Below are 18,260 nucleotides of genomic sequence, written 5' to 3'. Positions count from 1 at the left end.
AAAATAATTTAAAGTCTTTTAAGGATCGATCCATTCACGATGAGGTTCACAATTGATTTCTTCCGTCAATAGGCTTGAAAAGATGGTAGAAAAGCATTTCGAGTGGCTTCATTCTCCCATTCTAGCTGTTCCCACCAGTCTCTTTCTCCCTTAATGGTGATGTGATTCCCTTTTGCACTGTCAGAGTTGAGAGGAAACTTCTTCAGTTTAGGACAGTCCTCTATATAAATACGTTTCAGACATGGGAAGGGTAAGGCATCCCAGTATATGCTCTTCAATTCCGGTAGTTCCCGTAGACTAAGTGTTTGAAGGTTCAGAAATGGTGTAGGGTATGGAATTCCCACCTCATCTGCAACATCTCTGAGTCTTCCCTCGCTCAGTATTTCTTCCATCTCTGAACAATGCCATATCGCGAGATACCTTAGATTTGGAGCAAGAAACAGCCAGGTAACGTCCTTCAATTTGTAACAACTAGAAATTCTAACTTCCCTCAATGTGTGGAAGCGTGAAGTGTAATTAGTACTCGGAGAACCCCTGGTATGCAGTTTTTCCATTTTCATCTCCTCCATATTTCCACAACCACCGATACGTAATATCTCCAGACGCTCCATGTTTTCTAAACATAAAACATTAAACACATTTGTCTCCCTGAAATCCCTCAACTCTAGTTGTTCGGTGCTGCATCGAAACAAGTGGTGGCTTAGAAAACTTTGTAGAGCAGACATGTTTTGTATCTCTGGTATCCTTAGTATATTCAGATGTTGCAGACTTTTCAATTCCTCTATAAGCCTCTCATTATCATTATCCCAATCCAGAACATTGTCTTCCTCGTGATAATCACTTATTGGCAGATCCCCCAACCTGAATATTTGCAACTTGGAAAAACTAGATATCAAATTCTGTGGGATTCTTTCGAGATGCTCCATGTAACTCAAGTCCAACATTTTCAGTTTGGTTAAGGATGTCATTTCCATTGGCAACTCTGTTATACCAGTTTCGGATAGATCAAGACATTCTAGAGAAATCAATTCTGAAATTCCCTTTGGTAATGCGTATAATTTTCTATTCCGCGACAAATCCAAAACAGTTAGTTGAGGCATAAACTGAAAAAAGCCATCGTTGATCGCCTGAAACTTATTTCGGCTGAGAAACAAAGTTCGAAGGTTAGGGCATTTAGGGGTTCCTCTCATAACTTTAATCTGATTATGCATCATCGACATTCTTTTTGCACCTTCCCAGGCCTTAACATCTGGCTCCTCTAGTAATTGAGCACCTGCTTTTACAAAGAAACTCTTCTCTTTCTCTTCAAGCTCGCATGCTATCCACAAACCCATGTCTCGGATCACATCATGCATCTTCACACGTTCTTCCCCATCAAATGATTCTTCTGCTCTTTCCAATAAACATGCATAGATAAGAGAGTTGATAATGTGGTCTCCTTGCATTTGAGCTTCACTAATTCTATCAAATTCATTCAACAACCCTTCACAAAACCAATACTCCACTAATCTACTTTTGGGAATAGTATAATCTTCAGGATACAAACAACAGTATAGGAGGCAACATTTCATTGTGGGAGACAGATAATCATAACTAAATTTCAAAAGCGGATATACCTCATTTTCCATTTTGGGTAAGGTGGATTGCTTTAACTTCTGGATTGCATAATTCCATTCCCCAGGTGTCGTCTTGCAAGCCATGGCACGACCGATCGTAACCAGTGCAAGAGGCAACCCACAACACTCTTCGGCTACTTGTTTAGCTAATTTTGGAATATCTGGATGGCTGTGGAGAGTTTCATCCCCAACCTTTTCTTGGAATAATTTCCAAGCCTCTTCCAGTTTCAGACACTCCACTTTAATTTTATTTCGAGCTTCCATTTCACCACAAACCTCCAAAGATCGAGTAGTGAAGATAAGTTTAGAACCGTTTTCTTGGCTTGGTTCTGGAATCCCAACTTTGTTCAAGTCTACCCTCTTCCATAAATCATCCAGTAACACAACAAATCTCTTGTTGCGCAAGACCCCGTTGATATCTACGGCTTTCTGATCAACCCTTTTAATCTTCCAGGACTCGTTGGAAAAACCAACGTTTGCACCAATCTCATCTTGAATCTTTTCAACATTGTAATCTTTAGACACCAACGCCCAAATTACGACATCAAAATCATTAGGTGTGGTGCTGAACTTGTTGTTGATTTGGGTCAAGAGTGTTGTCTTTCCAACGCCTCCTATGCCGTAGAGGCCAATGATCCCCACATCGTTGTCCATGATACAGCTCCATACCTTGTCGATGGTGGATTCAAGAGCAACTGTCCGATCCTCAGGTCTTACTACAACTGAAGCTGCTGGCTGAGTCTCTGCTACCCTGTCAAAAACTCCTTTACTCATGTGATCCCTTATGTCTTGAAGCATTTTGGCCACCTTTTTCCCGAACTTGTAGGTAGACAGGCAATTCTTGGAGAGGCAACCGCCGAGACACAAGTTATTTATTTGTTGAGGGCTGTCTGCAATCAAATTTTCCGCCTCTGTTATCATAGTTTCTGCTCTCGAAAGCCATAGCTGAACTTGATCGAGTCGCTTCAGTTGTCGCTGCTCCGCCAGATCAACCTCCCGTTGCACATCATTCTTTTTTACCCTCAGCTCTGCAAGAGCAGTAGATAAAGTAGGAAGAGTTTTTTTAAGCTTGCACACGTAATTAGCCCGTCTAACAATGCAATCCCAACCACGAATGAGGATATTTTCGAAACTACATTGTACCGAGAAGCAGTTGCCCATGGTTCTGGTAAGTACTTGGGGCTTTCAAAATCAAACTAGACTTCCTGATGAGAGGATCTGGAATTTGATGATTGAGAAGAAAAACAAGCAAGTGAAATTGAACTCACACAAAAACAATCTAGAGATTGATTTTTGTTCGGAAGGAAAGGGGAAACAAAAACAAGAAAGAAGAAATCAAAGCTTCACAAAGAAATTGCTCCAAAATAAAGGATGCGCTTTTGGTTTTGGTTTGGAAGATGAGTACTGAGTAGGCAAAGGATTTGTGCTATGAAATTACTGCAAAATGCAGAGAAACCCCTTCAACTAACAACAAACATGGAATAAGAACAATGGGTATTTGTCTTTTCTCGATTGTTCTTTATTAGTGGATTGGTAAGAAAAGAGGAATCTTTCTTTAAAAATTGCAACTCGTTCGGTAGTGATTGGTCTGTGAATGGCCCACGCATTTCTTTTACCAACATGACATGATACCAAAGACGACTAAGAGAAAGTAAAGTCTTCGCACTTCACTTTTTCGAAATGTCGAAAAGGAGAGTTATTTGGCACTTTTCAAAAGTAAAGGTGATCCACTCAGTAGAAACGGATACCATTTGCTCTCACACTGTCCTTGAAGCTTCAATAATTGCGTTTGATTACATTGAAGCAGGGAGTCCCAATTATTTGCAGAAAATCACTTTGAATGTAGTTTCACTGCTTGGTCCTGTTTCGATCCAGACATCCAACCGTAGCCCCGCACCGAGCTTTCCCCTCCTACAAGAAATGCCGTCATGACCACCGTTGGTTTCACTGCCATTTTTCTGTTGAACCTGCAAAATATGAACAAAAATCATCTACCCTTTTGAGTCCCTCCAATAATTTCTTTTTCACGTGTAATTTTTATTTTATAGCAAAATTTATATAAAATGGTTGTCTTTTGTTCCCATATGTAATGGGGTAAGGGGAGGTAAGATAGTAGGCTGTCCCAACACGAGAACAGCTTCCGTAGAAGACCTCCGAATTATAAAATACCTTCCGTGAGACTCGATCCCATGACCTTAAGATTAAAATTCTTGTGTTCTACACACTAAACTGGATAGTCATCTCTAACAAAATTTATATAATCTTCCAAAAAGAATTAATTTTCTGTATTACTTCTTCTTCAACCTCCAAACCCATTGGAACATCTTTTACTTTGTCTGCAACAAAACCCATAAAAACAGTTCTCGAAACCCTCTGTCAGCGGATTAGATCTTTTACGATGGACAAATCAAGTCAACTTATCCATTTTTCGAAACGAGCTTAATCAACGATATTGATCAACTCCTAATGTTAATGTATTCAATTTGAAGGGTTTTTTTACCCAAAAATCATCTTAAAAATAAAATATTCTCGATCAATCATTATTTTTCAAATATTTCTTGATTTAACACTTTTTATAAGAGAGAGAAGATTTTCCTTTGACGGCACATACTCGGAGAAGATTTTCCAAAAATTTCACTCACTTCATCCGATTTGACCCGAATCTAAAATTTCACACCCTCTACTCGACCCGACCCGATTCGAAAATATAAACACTCCACCCGAACAAAACCCGATCCGGCTTGAAATTATAAAAATATTATTTTTATTCGATACAAATAGGGATTTAATTGAAAAAATAATATTTAGAAAAGTATTATTGTAATTATTTTTAAATATATAAGATAAAATTATATTTTTTTCGGATCGAGTCGGATTAGGTATTTTTCATCATAAACCCGAATCCGACCGACCCAAACATCGCCTTTAAAAAACCTGATTTTTTAAAAAAAAATTCAACCTGGTTGGGTTAAATTGGGTCGGAACCTGTCGAATTCGGGTCCCATATCATCCCTAGAGGTACACACGTTTTTTAATTTTATTTTTTTTATTTAATTGTCTTTATTATAATTAAACAAAAATAATTAAAAAACCATTGATTAAAATATTAATTAATAAAAATAATAAAAATTGGAGAAGACGCGTCTCAGCAAATATGCCTTCAAGTAAATCTAACAATTATATTCTCTTTCTTGCACTTTTCACCAATCGTGCCTCCTTCTCTCTCCTCTAAAAATGTGTTAGATAAAAAATATTTAGAAAAAGACGATTGATCTAGAATATTTTATTTTTAGGTGATTTTTGGGTAAAAATTCCAATTTGAAACCACAAACCCATCGTTTATCATGGAGAGAACTCATAAGCTAAGAAAGAAAACCGACTTCGCGTTCATCCTCGGAAGCTGATGATATCGACAATATAACATCATGGACTTACTGTGTCTGGACACCAAAGGTAGCAACATCAACAGAGTTTGAACCCAGAAAATGCAACGAGAGCGATTCAAGTGGGACATCATCAAATAGTTGAAAGCTTAAGGGCCTTATTCAAGTAACAGTGATGGTGAAGACGCATATGTTTTCTTAAGATAGAGCAAAAAGAAACAAAACTTGTAACGATTGTTGTTAAGAAAGAAGGTGATCGACATTATGGCTATAATCGAGATGTGAAAAGGGGAGACATGAGAAGATCTCTTCTGCCTAACCGACAGGACTTGATGAGAATATTCTTTAATATCGATGGCTTGAGCAGGATTTTGAATCCATTTTCAAGAGGTTAATAACTTAATATTATTGTGTGAGGTCTGCTTATATTTCCTTGTTTGTATTTGATAGTTTCATATTCATATAAGACTGTTCTTACGGGTTTTGTTGCAGAAAAGGTAAATGTTTTAATGGGTTTAAAGGTTGAAGATAAAGAAAAATAGAAAATAATTATTTTGGAAGATTATATAAGTTGTCATGAAATAAAAAGTACATGTGTATAAAATTTATTGGAGGGGTATAAAGAGACACACAAAAGGACTGATTTTTTGCAATTCTGCAGTCGAAAAAATTGTTTGAATAGTGTATCCGAGAGATTATTTGCTCGAATGGGTAAATGTTACAGTATACAACTGAGTCGTATTGGGCTTTCCATATCTCCCCAAGGTTGCATGGAACACCAAGCGACTCCCCCTCCTCCGGATTACCATGCGACTCCCCTCTCTACATGTAGCAATTACAGTGCCTCTCTACAAGGATGAATATATAAAATTTAAAAACATAGGAACTTAATTGGGTGTAAAAAATAGGGATAGATGCGTAATTTTGTGTGAGATCTACAAACATTTAGGAAGTTAATTTAATAATTTGGAGGAAATGAAATTAGTTCATCAATATGAAAATTTAAAATTTTCGAGAGATCCTCGCACTCCAACACCTCTCTTAATCTATCCCTAACACCTTCCAAACCGAATTCAACTCAAGTATTCTTAAGTAGCAAAACTGTTATTAGCTTTGCCGCATCTATAAGCATATCCGAATATGTATTTTATTAGAGAATGTTAATAAAGAAAAAAAAAATGGTGAAATAGTGGCGAATATGTATATTATTAGCGATGACGTGTTTAATTCTTAAACTATCAATTTTAGTTTGTTTTAGTATCTAAACTTTCAATTCTTTTTAAATCATACTTAAAGTTTAGTTTTTTTTTATTTTAGTATCATGTCGTTAAAAATTTTAGTACCCCGTTTAAAATTTAACGTTAAGTTTTGAAAAAAAATAAAAGTTTAGGTACTAAAATATATCAAAACTAATAGTTTAGGTATTAAACGTGTTAAATTTTTAATGACGAGGTACTAAAATGGAATTAAAACTAAACGTTAAGTATGATTTAAAATAATTAAAAGTTTAGATACCAAAACAGACTAAAACTTATAACTTAAGTACATAATACATAATTTACCCCCTTTTTTTAAAATGCGCCGCCAATATTGATGGAACAAAAAAGCCGATGATTTTTCATTAAAAAAATGCTTGAGACAATATTTTTAACTTATTTTAGTACCCAATTCAAGTAATTAGTAAATTTACTGTTTTGTTAAGTTAATCGACTATTAAAAATTATAAAATGATCATTTTATTATGGAGAGTTACTTTTTTGAGACCTTCAAATATTAAAAGTTACAAAATGGTCATATAGCTATTCATTATGTCCCAAACTCGTCATTTTTCGTTAAAAAATTAATAGTTATTCGAGCAAGACATTAACATATTGGCTGAGATATCATATTCATTTGAGATTAAGAAATCAATTTTTTTATCATATCTCAGTTAGTAGGTTAACGTCTAACTCAGACTGCCATTAATCTTTTAATGGAAAATGACGAGTTTAAAACATAATGCGTAGTCGGGTGACTATTTTGTAACTTTTAATAGTTGAAGACTCAACAAAACAACTCCCTATAATCGAGAGGCTGTTTTGTAACTTTTAATAGTCAAAGAACTCAACAAAGCAATATCTTATAATCAGATGATCATTTATATACTTTACCCATTTTTTAATTAGTATTAAAAGATTTTAAAACCTAAATGCAAAAAATAAGGAACTTTGAATTGATTTTTCTTTAAAGACTCCTTATCAAATTAAATGGAATTTGACAAACTGGATCAAGTGTGTTTTCATGTTTTTATTATTATGTTGTCTAATCTTTGCCACAAATAATTATATTTGTTTGTAACTTTTATTTTTTTATTTTGTATTATTTTATTAATATTTTAAATAATTACATTGTCTTACTTTTATGAATGAATGAATTGCTCATTTGCTCCATATATATACACACTATTCATCATTTATTACTAAAATGCAGAGAGAACCCTTCAAATATGCAGAGAGAACCCTTCAAATATGCAGAGAAATCAAAGCTTCACAAAGAAATTGCTCCAAAATAAAGGCTGAGCTTTTGGTTTTGGTTTGGAAGATGAGCACTGAGTAGGCAAAGGATTTGTGCTATGAAATTACTGCAAAATGCAGAGAAAACCCTTCAACTAACAGCAAATATGGAATAAGAATAATGGGTATTTGTCTTTTCTCGATTGTTCTTTAGTAGTGGATTGATAAGAACAGAGGAATCTTTCTTTAAAAATTGCAACTCATTCGTTAGTGATTGGCTTGTGCATGGCCATGCATTTCTTTTACCGACATGACATGATAGCAAAGAAAACTAAGAGAAAGTAAAGTCTTCGCACTTTACTTTTTCGATCCTGACATCACAACCATATCCTAATATGTATATTATTAGCGAATGTTAATGAAGGAAACTTGGTGAAATAGTAGCGAATATGCATATTAATAGCGACGATGCGTATATGCCTTGCTATAAATTTGAGCCGATAATATTTTTGGGTAAATTTCGCGTTTAGTACTTAAACTATCAATTTTGGTTTGTTTTACTATCTAAACTTTTAATCTTTTAAAATCATACCTAAAGTTTAGTTTTTATTTCATTTTAGTATACCCGTTCAAAATTTAACATTAAATTTGAAAAAATTAAAAGTTTTAGTACTAAAATAGATCAAAACTGATAGTTTAGGTACTAAACGCGTTAAGTTTTAAATGGTGAGGTACTAAAATGAAATGAAAACTAAACATTAGGTATGATTTTGAAAAAATTGAAAGTTTAGATACTAAAATAGACTAAAGCTTATAGTTTAAATACTGAATACTTAGTTTACCTTTTTTTTTAAATGCGCCACCAATATTGAACAAAAAGGTAATGATTTTCAATACGTAGTTTACCTTTTTTTTTGGTGAGTGGAAGAAAGCAAATGAAACTGAAAAATATATATAGAAGAAATCAAAGTTGCACAAAGGAATTGGTGCAAAATAAAGGATGCGTTTTTGGTTTCATTTTGGAAAGAAAGTACTGAGTAGGGAAAGGATTTGTGGTATAAGATTACTGCAGACTGCAGAGCAAACCCTTCAACAAAAAATAATTAAGGAATCCAAATTACGGATTTTTGTTCTCTTTTTGCCCTTTTTCAATTGTGCTACAGTGGATTGGTGAGAAAAGAGGAATCTTCCTACGCAACTAGTTGGACTGTGCATGGCCCCATGACTTAGAAAAATCATGCAGACCTGATGAGAACCAATACAAACAGGAGCTGTTTGATTGAGAAGAAAACAGTAAACCGCTCTAACACTTCCCTTGAAGTTGGGGTTTTGATTTGATAATAAAAATTTATAACGCGTAACTTTTTATAATAATTTGGATAATATTTTAGGTTGAATTCGAAAATGTTAATTTTTCTTTAATAAATTATGTAAATTTATTATTATTCTAATTGTACCTTAAAAAGTTACAATCAAGATATTTTTGTTTGTAACTGAAATTATTATCAATGATGTAAAATTTTAGAGTAAAACATGTAATATTTTAAGTTAAAACGTGCCATAAATTAACCTACCACCAAAGTCATCATCAAGATATTCTTGATTCTCTTCAAGCTCGCATGCTACCACAAACACATGTAACGGATGGCATCATGCATCTTCACAAATTCTTCTACCTCAGGTGATTCATTAGTTCTTTTTAATATGCATACACTGAGAAGAGAGTTGACAATGTGGCCTCTTTGCATTTGGGATTCACTAATTTTATTGAATTCATTCAACAACCCTTCAAAAAACCAATACCCCACTAATGCCTTTTTAGGAATAGGATAATCTTCGGGATACAGACAACGATATAGCAGGCAACATTTCATTGTGGGAGCTAGATTATCGTAACTGAATTTTAAAAGCGGAAATACCTCATTTTCCATTTTGGGTAACATCAATCGCTTCAACTTTTCAATTGCATATTTCCATTCCCCAGGTGTTGTCTTGCAAGCCGACCGATCGTAATCAGTGCAAGAGGTAGTCCACTCCACTCTTTGGCTACTTGTTCAGCTAGATTTGGAATATTTGGATGGCTGTTAAAGGTTTCATCTCCAACTTTGTTCTGAAATAATTCCCAAGCCTCTTCCGGTTTCAGACACTCCACTTTAATTTTCTTTCGAGCTTCCATTTACACCACAAACCTCCGACGACCGAGTAGTGAAAGTAAGTTTGCAACCATTTACTTGGCTTGGTTTTGGAATCCCAACTTTGTTCAAATCCACCATCTCCCATAAATCATCCAATAATACATTGAGTTTTTGTTGCGCAACACCCCATATATATCCTCAGCTTTCTGCTCAACATTTTTTATTCTTCCATGATTCATCCGAAAAACCAATTTGTCCACCAATCTTATCTTGAATCCTTTCAACATTGTAATCTTTAGACACCATAGCCCAAATTACAATGTAGAAACCCTGTGGTAAGGTGCTGAACTTGTTGGTGATTTTGGTCAAGAGTATTGTCTTTCCAACCACTCCGATACCGTATAGGCCAATGATCCCCACATCTTCATCCATGATGCAGCTCCATACCTTGTCGGGTGTGGATTCAAGAGTAACAGTCTTCTCGTCAGGTTTTAATACCACTGAAGCTGCGGGCTGAGTCTCCGCTACCCTTGAAAACTCCTTTACTCATGTGATCCTTTATGTCTTGATGCATTTTGGCCACCTTTTTCCCAAACTTGGTAGGTAGACAGGCAATTCTTGGAAACGCAGCCGCCGAGGCACAAGTTATTTATATGTCGAGGGGCATCTGCAATCAAATTTTCCGCATCTGTTATTATAGTTTCCGCTTTTGAAAGCCATAGCCGTACTTGCTCGAGTAGGTGGTTATTTACCTGAACCTAACCGTCGGATTTCTACCTCAAGTCGGTAACTCAGCTCATATAGAAGGGTTCATCTCCGAACTACTAGCTGGATTTGTCCTTCTAATACGACCTCAGTTCGGGTACATAAGCCCGAGACACATTCCAGAGAGATTTCGGATAAAACATAAAGTCCCAAAGCACAGATTGTACCAATATGTGTTATTCGTTTTCACTTTAGTTCATGTGATTATTGGGTAAATTTTTTGATCTGCCGAAGATTTTAAAACCGGAACTAACCCGACTTTCAGCTTACTCTCTGCTTTTTTTTGCAGATTTGCAGTTGGCTTAGAGAGGCTACTTGCGGGCAAAACTATTAAAACATACCTTGCATGATGCATTAGGAGATCATTCCATGTATGATTATGTGCAGTGAAAATCGAGTTTTAGGTACATTTCGACACGATTTTACGAGGCAGAGTTAGAACTCTGGATCGCTATAGGATTATTATATGTTTAAACATCAGGACTCATATACAGCAGGATGAAACAATGTAATAAACATGACACCGACACATTTAAACACGATAGATGCTTAATATATGTATCGTATTCATAGAGAAACCTTTCATAATTTACAACATAAACAGTCAAGAAACAGGATAAAACATCAGGACTCATATACAGCAGGGCTTATCATGATGCCCTCCATCTTTGTGTGATATATGACTTACTATTCATTATATTGCTTCATATCTAGCACGAATCCGAATACCCAAAAATCGCATACCGGTTGTTTGCGACGTTGTCATACATGAAGTCCCTTACGAATCTGCAATCGGTGCAAATCGAAAACAAAGAAATGATGACAGATATCACCATTGAGAAGCCGAAAGGGATGACTTACAAGGGTATGAATTGCATGAAGAATGCAAGCTGAGGGAAAGGCAATTCCAGGTATTCCATGATCTTCAACACCGCTTCTGATTTAATATATGATCTGAAATTCCATCAACAAATTTAATGATTAAAGACGGTAAACCAAATTGAGTCGGAAAGCTTAACAACTTAATGAACAGCGAGGTACTACTACATGTCTACATGTCCATAAGCCGCTATTATCCTTTCCGGTTGTCCATAAACCTCGAGATTAAGCGGACGATAAAAAGGATACACCGATATTGTGCTTACGATACCGATACAATACGATTCCGGGATAGTACCTCACCAGTTGCGGTTTATGACATGAATCATTTTACCTATCTTTTTCAACAAGAACAACACTGGAAATATCATCAGGAACTCTTCCAGATCTCAGTAGCTTCTTCCCTGCTTCACTTTGAAGTGCTTCGAACCTTATTCTCATATTAACATCGAAAAGGTGAAAAAACATCTAACATAGATCACGATTATAGTCAAAACCAAATTACAATTTCAGTACCCGCTGTTAAAAACTTAATACATTTAGTATCTAAAATATTAACTTTGGTCTTTTTAATACCTGAACTTTCATCTTTTCTCCTATTAACATCGAACTTTTTTCTCCTATTAACATCAAAAGGTGAAAAATTAGATGTTTTAGTACCTAAACTTTCTATCTTTTCTCCTATCATCATGGAACCTTAATTCTCCTATTAACAAATTACAATCAATACATCGAATAACTACGACTAGAATCAATAATTACAATGCATGAACGAACTGATAGCTGAAACATATTGGGGTTTAAACAAGAAATTTTTCATTTGGCCGACCTTTTCCGATCAACATCACAAACAAACCTGACGCCTCCATTACATAAGTTGCAAACTCCTGTTGGAACAAAACAAAACAGAAATGAGAAATTTTGAAGTGAACATGTCTGGTTATAATTAAAAATGAGAGCTTTGATACCTTCGAACAACATGATGGGCCTGGTGTCTTAGTCGAAGAAGCTGGAAGTGGCTTCGACCCAGTTCACAGAATCAAGCCGGGAAGAGGCTAAAGTGGCGAAGACGGTGGACCGGTTCCTGAACCGGGCAGGAGGCGAGATGGTTAACCGTGTGAAACCATTGGAAAGAGGGACCGCCACTGAAAAAAAAACCAGCAGCTAAAAGATTCAGGTTTTTTTGTTGATAAAAAGTGTTTCATAAGAGACTTTGTATGGCTCTACGTAGACTTTTGGCTACCATTTATACCAAAACAGATTGGGTACATTAGGTTGTTCAGTACTAAATTATCTGATTTAATCTGTTTTAGTATCTAAATTTTTAATTCTGTTTAAAATTATACCTAACATTTAGATTTTATTTTATTTTAGTAACCATTAAAAATTTAACGTTAAGTTTAAAAAAATAAAAGTTTAGATATTAAAATGTATTAAAACTGATAATTTAGGAACTAAGCACATTAAGTTTTTAACGGTGGGTATTAAAATAAAATAAAAACTAAACATTAAACATAATTTTGAAAAAAGTTTAAGAATAATAATGGGCCAAAATTAATAGGTTAAGTACTAAACGCGTAGTTTACCCAAAACTATTTTGTATGCCTCTCCGTGGACTCTTATCATTTAATTTGTTAGAACTTGGTTAAATACTTAAATAAGGACCTAATCTTTTAGAGATTACTTAACTAAGAGTCTAACTTTACAAAGATAAGAGTTTCATGTTTTTGTGTATGTTCGAATAAAGGTCCAACCTTTTAAAAGGATCGAATAAGGGTTTAATATTTTTTTAATCTGCTCAAATTAGGGCCTAACCTTTTGAAAATGTATTCAAATAAGGGCTCCATTTAGACATATTAGGAAACGTTGGACCCTTAATTTAGCAGAACAAAAACATTATTTCCCCCCTACGTCCCTCATCACAGACAAAATGTAAACCCCAAAACTCCCCGGCACCACCATTATCAGCAGAGAGCAAAAAATTAACTCTCTTTCAGACCACTTGATATAAAGAAAGGTTATTTTTCTCTCTTAGATATAGTTTGCGCCTGTACTTAATCTGTGGCTGTTTATTTCATTCAAGATATTACATGTGATTCAAGATATTCTAAGTTTAATAAGCCTGCTACTTGGTTTCTAAGGTGGTGGACTTTTTGAAAAGTTTTAGCCTTAATGATGATGAATAGAATGGCCATGTTTTCATCGTTTCGGGTTATTCAGCACTTGCTCTTGCTTAACATATCACTTTTCACTAAAGAATGATGCATGATGTAGTAACTAGTAACTAACATTTCACTTCATGTACCTTCCAAATGGCTGGAAGAATTTTAGGTTCGTTGGATTCTTCCATGAAGTGCATTGTTACATGTCTCAAACTCAAAGAAGGTTATTTAGTATAGGGTAGGCTACCCTACCTACTATAAGAAGAAAAAAAGAGAACAGTGTTGTAGTAATTGCAAAATAAACGGATGGGCCATGCTCAAACCAATTAATAACAACTAGTTGCAGAGAAAGATTCCTTTTTTCATTATTGAAAATAGAAAAATGCCCATCATTGTTGAAGGGCTTCAAAGAAATGTAAATGTAGTGGAAAAATCTTGCAAATAATTGAACTTGAAACAAGGCTTCAAAGACATCAAATCCCTTAACTTCAAGGAAAGTGTTGGTGTCAGAGCGGTTTCTTGTTTTCTTCTCAATCAAACAGCTCTTGTTTGTACTTTGTATTGGTTCTTATCAAGTCTGCATGACTTTTCTGAGTTGTCTTCATGTCATGTCATGTCTGTCATGGGGCCATTCACAGACCAACTACATGCATAGGAAGATTCCTCTTTTCTCACCAACCCACTATGGCACAATTGAAAAAGAAAAAAAAAAACAAAAACCCATACTTTGGATCCCTTATTTATTGTAAGTTGAAGCGTTTTCTCTACATTCTGCAGTAATCTCATATCACAAATCCTTTGCCTACTCGCTACTTTCCTTCTAAACTGAAACCAAAAACGCATCCTTTATTTTGCACCAATTTCTTTGAGCAACTTTGATTTTTTCTTTCTTGTTTTTTGTTTCCCCTTCAAAACAAAACCCAATCTTTAGATTTCTTTCTTGTGTTCAATTTTACTTGTTTTCTTTTACTCAATCATCAACTTCCAGATCCTCTAAGCAGGAAATCTAGTTTGATTTTGAAATCCCCAAGTATTTACCAGAATCATGGGAAATTGCTTCTCCATACAATTTAGTTTCGAGAATATCCTCATCCGAGGCTGGGATTCCACTGTCGGACAGGCTAATTACGTGTGCAAGCTTAAAGAAAATCTTCCTACCTTATCTGCTGCTCTTGATGAACTGAAGGCACGAAGGGATGACGTGCAATGGAAGGTTGATCTGGAAGAACAACGGCTACTGAAGCGACTCCATGAAGTTGATCTATGGCTTTCACAGGCGGCAACTATGATAACAGAGGCGGAGAATTTGATTGAAGATGGCCCTCAACAAATAAATAACTTGTGTCTCGGCGGCTGCATTTCCAAGAATTGCCTGTCTGCCCACAAGTTTGGGAAAGAGGTGGCCAAAATGGTTGAAGATATAAAGGATCACACTAGTAAAGGAGTTTTTGACAAGGTAGCAGAGACTCAGCCCCAAGCTTCAGTGGTAATTAGACCTGAGGAGCGACCAATTGCTCTTGAATCCACGTTCGACATGGCATGGAGCTGCATCATGGACAAAGGTGTAGGAATCGTTGGCCTCTACGGCATAGGAGGCGTTGGAAAGACAACACTCTTGACCCAAATCAACAACAAGTTCAGCACCACACCAGAGGATTTCAACGTCGTAATTTGGGTGCAGGTGTCTAAAAATTACGATGTTGGAAAGATTCAAGATGAGATTGGTGGAAAGATCGGTTTTTCGGATGAGTCCTGGAAGAATAAAAGGGTTGACCAAAAAGCTGTAGATGTCAACAGGGTCTTGATTAACAAGAGATTTGTTATATTATTGGATGATTTATGGGAGAGGGTGGATTTGAAGATAGTTGGGATTCCAAAACCAAGCAAAGAAAATGGTTCCAAACTTATTTTCACTACTCGATCATTGGAGGTTTGTGGCGAGATGGAAGCTCAAAAGAACTTGGAAGTGGAGTGTCTTAAACCAGAAGAGGCTTGGAAATTGTTCCAAGACAAGGTTGGAGATGAAACCCTCAACAGCCATCCAGATATTCCGAAACTAGCTGAACATGTAGCCAAAGAGTGCGATGGACTGCCTCTTGCACTAATTACGATCGGTCGTGCCATGGCTTGCAAGCGAACACCTGGGGAATGGAGATACGCAATCGAAAAGCTGAAGCGATCGACGTTACCTAAAATGGAAAAGGAGGTATATCCGCTTTTAAAATTCAGTTATGATAATTTGTCTTCCACAATGAAATGTTGCCTCCTGTACTGTTGTCTGTATCCCGAGGATTACAATATTCCCACAAAGACGTTGGTGGAATATTGGTTTTGTGAAGGGCTACTGAACGAATTTGATAGTTTTAGTGAAGCTCAAATGCAAGGAGACCACATTATCAACTCTCTTCTTAGTGCATGTTTATTGGAAAGAGTGGAAGAATCATCTGATGGAAAGGAATATGTGAAGATGCACGATGTGATCCGTGACATGTGTTTGTGGATAGCATGCGAGCTTGAAGAGAAAGAGGAGAGTTTTTTTATAAAAGCAGGGGCTCAATTATCAGAGGAGCCGGATGTTAAGGCATGGGAAGGTGTAAGAAGAATGTCGGTGATGCAAAATCAGATTGAAGATCTCGGAGGAACCCCTAAATGCCCTAACCTTCGAACTTTGTTTCTTAGCGATAATAGCTTTGAGATGATCGGTGATGGCTTCTTTCAGTTTATGCCTCATCTAACTGTTCTAAACTTGTCAGGAAACTGGAATTTAGAAACATTGCCCGAAGGAATTTCAAAATTGACTTCTCTAGAATGTCTTGATCTATCCGGGACTGGTATAACAGAGTTGCCAATCGAGTTGAAATCCTTGACAAAACTGAAAATGTTGGACTTGAGTGACATGCACCATCTGACAAGAATCCCACAAAATTTGATATCTAGTTTTTCCAAGTTGCAGATATTGAGGATGTGGAATGTGCGAGGCAGTTCGGAGGAAGACAATGTTCTGGATGGGGGTGATAATGAAAAGCTTATAGAGGAATTGAAAGGTCTGCAACATCTGAATATACAAGGGATGCCAGAGATACAAAGCATGTCTGCATTAGAAAGATTTCTAAGCCTCCGCTTGTTTCGATGCAGCACCGAAGAACTAGAGTTGTGGTATTTTAAGGAGACAAAAGTGTTTAACGTTTCTTGTTTAGAAAACATGGAGCGTCTGGAGAGATTATGGTTCAGGGCTTGTGGAAATATGGAGGAGATGAGAATGGAAAAACTGCATACCAGGCTTTCTCCGAGTAGTAATCATACTGCAGGCTTCCACACATTGAGGGAAGTTGCAATTATGCACTGTCACAAATTGAAGGACGTTACCTGGGTGTTTCTTGCTCCAAATCTAAGGTCTCTTTGGATAAATGAGTGTGAAAAAATAGAAGTAGTTTTGAGTGAGGGAAAACTTGCAGATGTGGTCGGAACTCCATATCCTACACCATTTCTGAAGCTTCAAGATCTTACTTTAGAACGCCTACCAGAATTGAAGAGCATATACAGGGATGCCCTACCCTTCCCATGTCTGAAAAGTATTCATGTAAAGAAGTGCCCAGAACTGAAGAAGCTTCCTCTCAACTCTGACAACTCCAAAGGGAATCACATCGTCATTCATGGAAGGCAAGACTGGTGGGAACAGCTAGAATGGGAGAGTGAGGCCACTCGAAATGCTTTTCTGCCGTCTTTTCAGAAATTCACTATTACTCTTATACCATAATACATGCTTGAAACTAGGAGACAAAAAATCTTCATGTTTTTCTACGTTCTTTCTTTGATTTATCATTATAATTATGATTTGAAATACAAATTTTTAAATTTCTTTCGAATTTATTATTTTCTTATTATATATTTTTATATGATGTTTTGCTCTACTCTTTCTTTAATCCAACATTATAATCTAAATTAAAAATGGTTCTTTATCTTATCATTTTCTTCCCCAATCTTACGCGTTAAATCTCTGTGTTAAGGAAAACATGATAAAAGTAGAGCAAAACATGAAGATTTGATGCTTTAAGATTAAGGAAAGAGAGGATGAGATAAAGAAGATGATGATTTGGAAATTTTAATTTATATGGAAAATTTATGACACGATAAAAGTAAATGATAAAATTATACTAAATTAAGTTATAGGGACTAAATTACAAATAGTGTATAGTAAAGGGGTCAAAACCATAATTCAACCAAATTAAAAATGTAAGATGACTTCTACTGCTTAAAAAATTAGTGCTAAACAGCATAGGGCAGGATAAAAACATAGCAAGGAATCATCTCTCAAGTATAACAAGGACAAAGTATCTGAAGCTGGCTACCTGTAAAAGGACATTGAGAAGTTGAGATCAGTTCGTAAATAAAAATTGTGTCATCATCTGATTCGAGCGTCATTCGAGCTCGAGTCGAAGACAATCGATTTACCGAGGACAATATCTTTGGCAGCACGGTTATTGGTGCGTTGACGCGGTCGATTTCTCAACAGACAAATGACAGGATTAGTGTTTTTGTATAGAAGATGTTGGGAGAGGAAGGGAAGGGAGTCGATTTACCGAAGGTTTTGTAGAGTTCAACGGGATCATTCGAGCCCGAGTCTTATCGTAAGCCAATTGTGGAAAATAGCAAAGATTCAAAGTTCAACTTAGTGGAAATTCAAAGTTTGTAATATTTTGAGCACATAACATTATCTAAAATGTTATGGAATATATATAAAGTGTCACAATTCACAACATTGTAACATTAATGCTGTAACAGTTTAGGTAAGGTGACCCTGAACTCGTACTAACACCAACATGGACAT

At 35.9% G+C, this 18,260-nt stretch overlaps 3 protein-coding genes, 1 long non-coding RNA gene and 1 pseudogene across 5 annotated transcripts; 1 reads left to right on the top strand and 4 right to left on the bottom strand.

Moving 5' to 3' along the window:
• Positions 1-32: 32 nt before the first annotated feature.
• LOC120208548 (probable disease resistance protein At1g12290) lies at positions 33-10,295 on the bottom strand. 2 transcript variants are annotated; one of them, XM_039207782.1, is made up of 2 exons: positions 10,210-10,295; positions 33-2,423 (listed from the first exon to the last, which is right to left on the bottom strand). In XM_039207782.1, the coding sequence occupies exon 2, from the start codon at positions 2,412-2,414 to the stop codon at positions 66-68; it is 2,349 nt and encodes a 782-aa protein (XP_039063713.1). In that variant the 5' UTR covers positions 2,415-2,423; positions 10,210-10,295; the 3' UTR covers positions 33-65. The 2 variants fall into 2 exon arrangements, with proteins under 2 accessions (XP_039063713.1, XP_039063711.1); XM_039207780.1 differs by lacking the exon at positions 10,210-10,295 and having other exon boundaries at positions 33-3,014.
• LOC120208527 lies at positions 9,443-10,058 on the bottom strand (annotated as a pseudogene).
• A 514-nt stretch (positions 10,296-10,809) lies between the features above and the next one.
• On the bottom strand, positions 10,810-11,858 carry LOC120208526 (DCC family protein At1g52590, chloroplastic-like). Its single transcript, XM_039207770.1, has 4 exons — positions 11,847-11,858; positions 11,605-11,738; positions 11,253-11,345; positions 10,810-11,177 (listed from the first exon to the last, which is right to left on the bottom strand). The coding sequence occupies exons 1-4, from the start codon at positions 11,856-11,858 to the stop codon at positions 11,102-11,104; spliced, it is 315 nt and encodes a 104-aa protein (XP_039063701.1). The 3' UTR covers positions 10,810-11,101.
• An 83-nt stretch (positions 11,859-11,941) lies between these two features.
• LOC120208555 lies at positions 11,942-12,468 on the bottom strand. Its single transcript, XR_005524322.1, has 3 exons — positions 12,239-12,468; positions 12,100-12,157; positions 11,942-11,951 (listed from the first exon to the last, which is right to left on the bottom strand). It is a non-coding gene; the product is annotated as an uncharacterized LOC120208555 (long non-coding RNA).
• A 1,730-nt stretch (positions 12,469-14,198) lies between these two features.
• Positions 14,199-17,229, top strand: LOC120208541 (disease resistance protein SUMM2-like). The gene has a single exon (XM_039207777.1). It carries the CDS (start codon positions 14,478-14,480, stop codon positions 17,187-17,189), a length of 2,712 nt encoding a protein of 903 aa, XP_039063708.1. The 5' UTR covers positions 14,199-14,477; the 3' UTR covers positions 17,190-17,229.
• Positions 17,230-18,260: the final 1,031 nt, after the last annotated feature.

The sequence above is a fragment of the Hibiscus syriacus genome, unplaced genomic scaffold (assembly GCF_006381635.1).
Source record: "Hibiscus syriacus cultivar Baekdansim isolate YM2019G1 unplaced genomic scaffold, ASM638163v2 tig00016571_pilon, whole genome shotgun sequence".
NCBI classification, from domain to species: Eukaryota; Viridiplantae; Streptophyta; class Magnoliopsida; order Malvales; family Malvaceae; genus Hibiscus; species Hibiscus syriacus.
The sequence above is the reverse complement of the archived record's forward strand: the minus strand, read 5'-3'. Positions and strand labels throughout refer to the sequence as shown.

What these genes read in the sequence shown, in the direction of transcription:
- LOC120208541 (XM_039207777.1), top strand. Translation starts at nt 14,478, where the DNA reads ATGGGAAATTGCTTCTCCATACAATTTAGTTTCGAGAATATCCTCATC.
- LOC120208548 (XM_039207780.1), bottom strand. Translation starts at nt 2,777, where the DNA reads ATGGGCAACTGCTTCTCGGTACAATGTAGTTTCGAAAATATCCTCATT.
- LOC120208526 (XM_039207770.1), bottom strand. An exon ending in GTTCTTGTTGAAAAAGATAG is followed by an intron (nt 11,346 to 11,604) that starts GTAAAATGATTC and finishes ATGGAATTTCAG; the next exon opens with ATCATATATTAAATCAGAAG. An exon ending in TTCATGCAATTCATACCCTT is followed by an intron (nt 11,178 to 11,252) that starts GTAAGTCATCCC and finishes CACCGATTGCAG; the next exon opens with ATTCGTAAGGGACTTCATGT.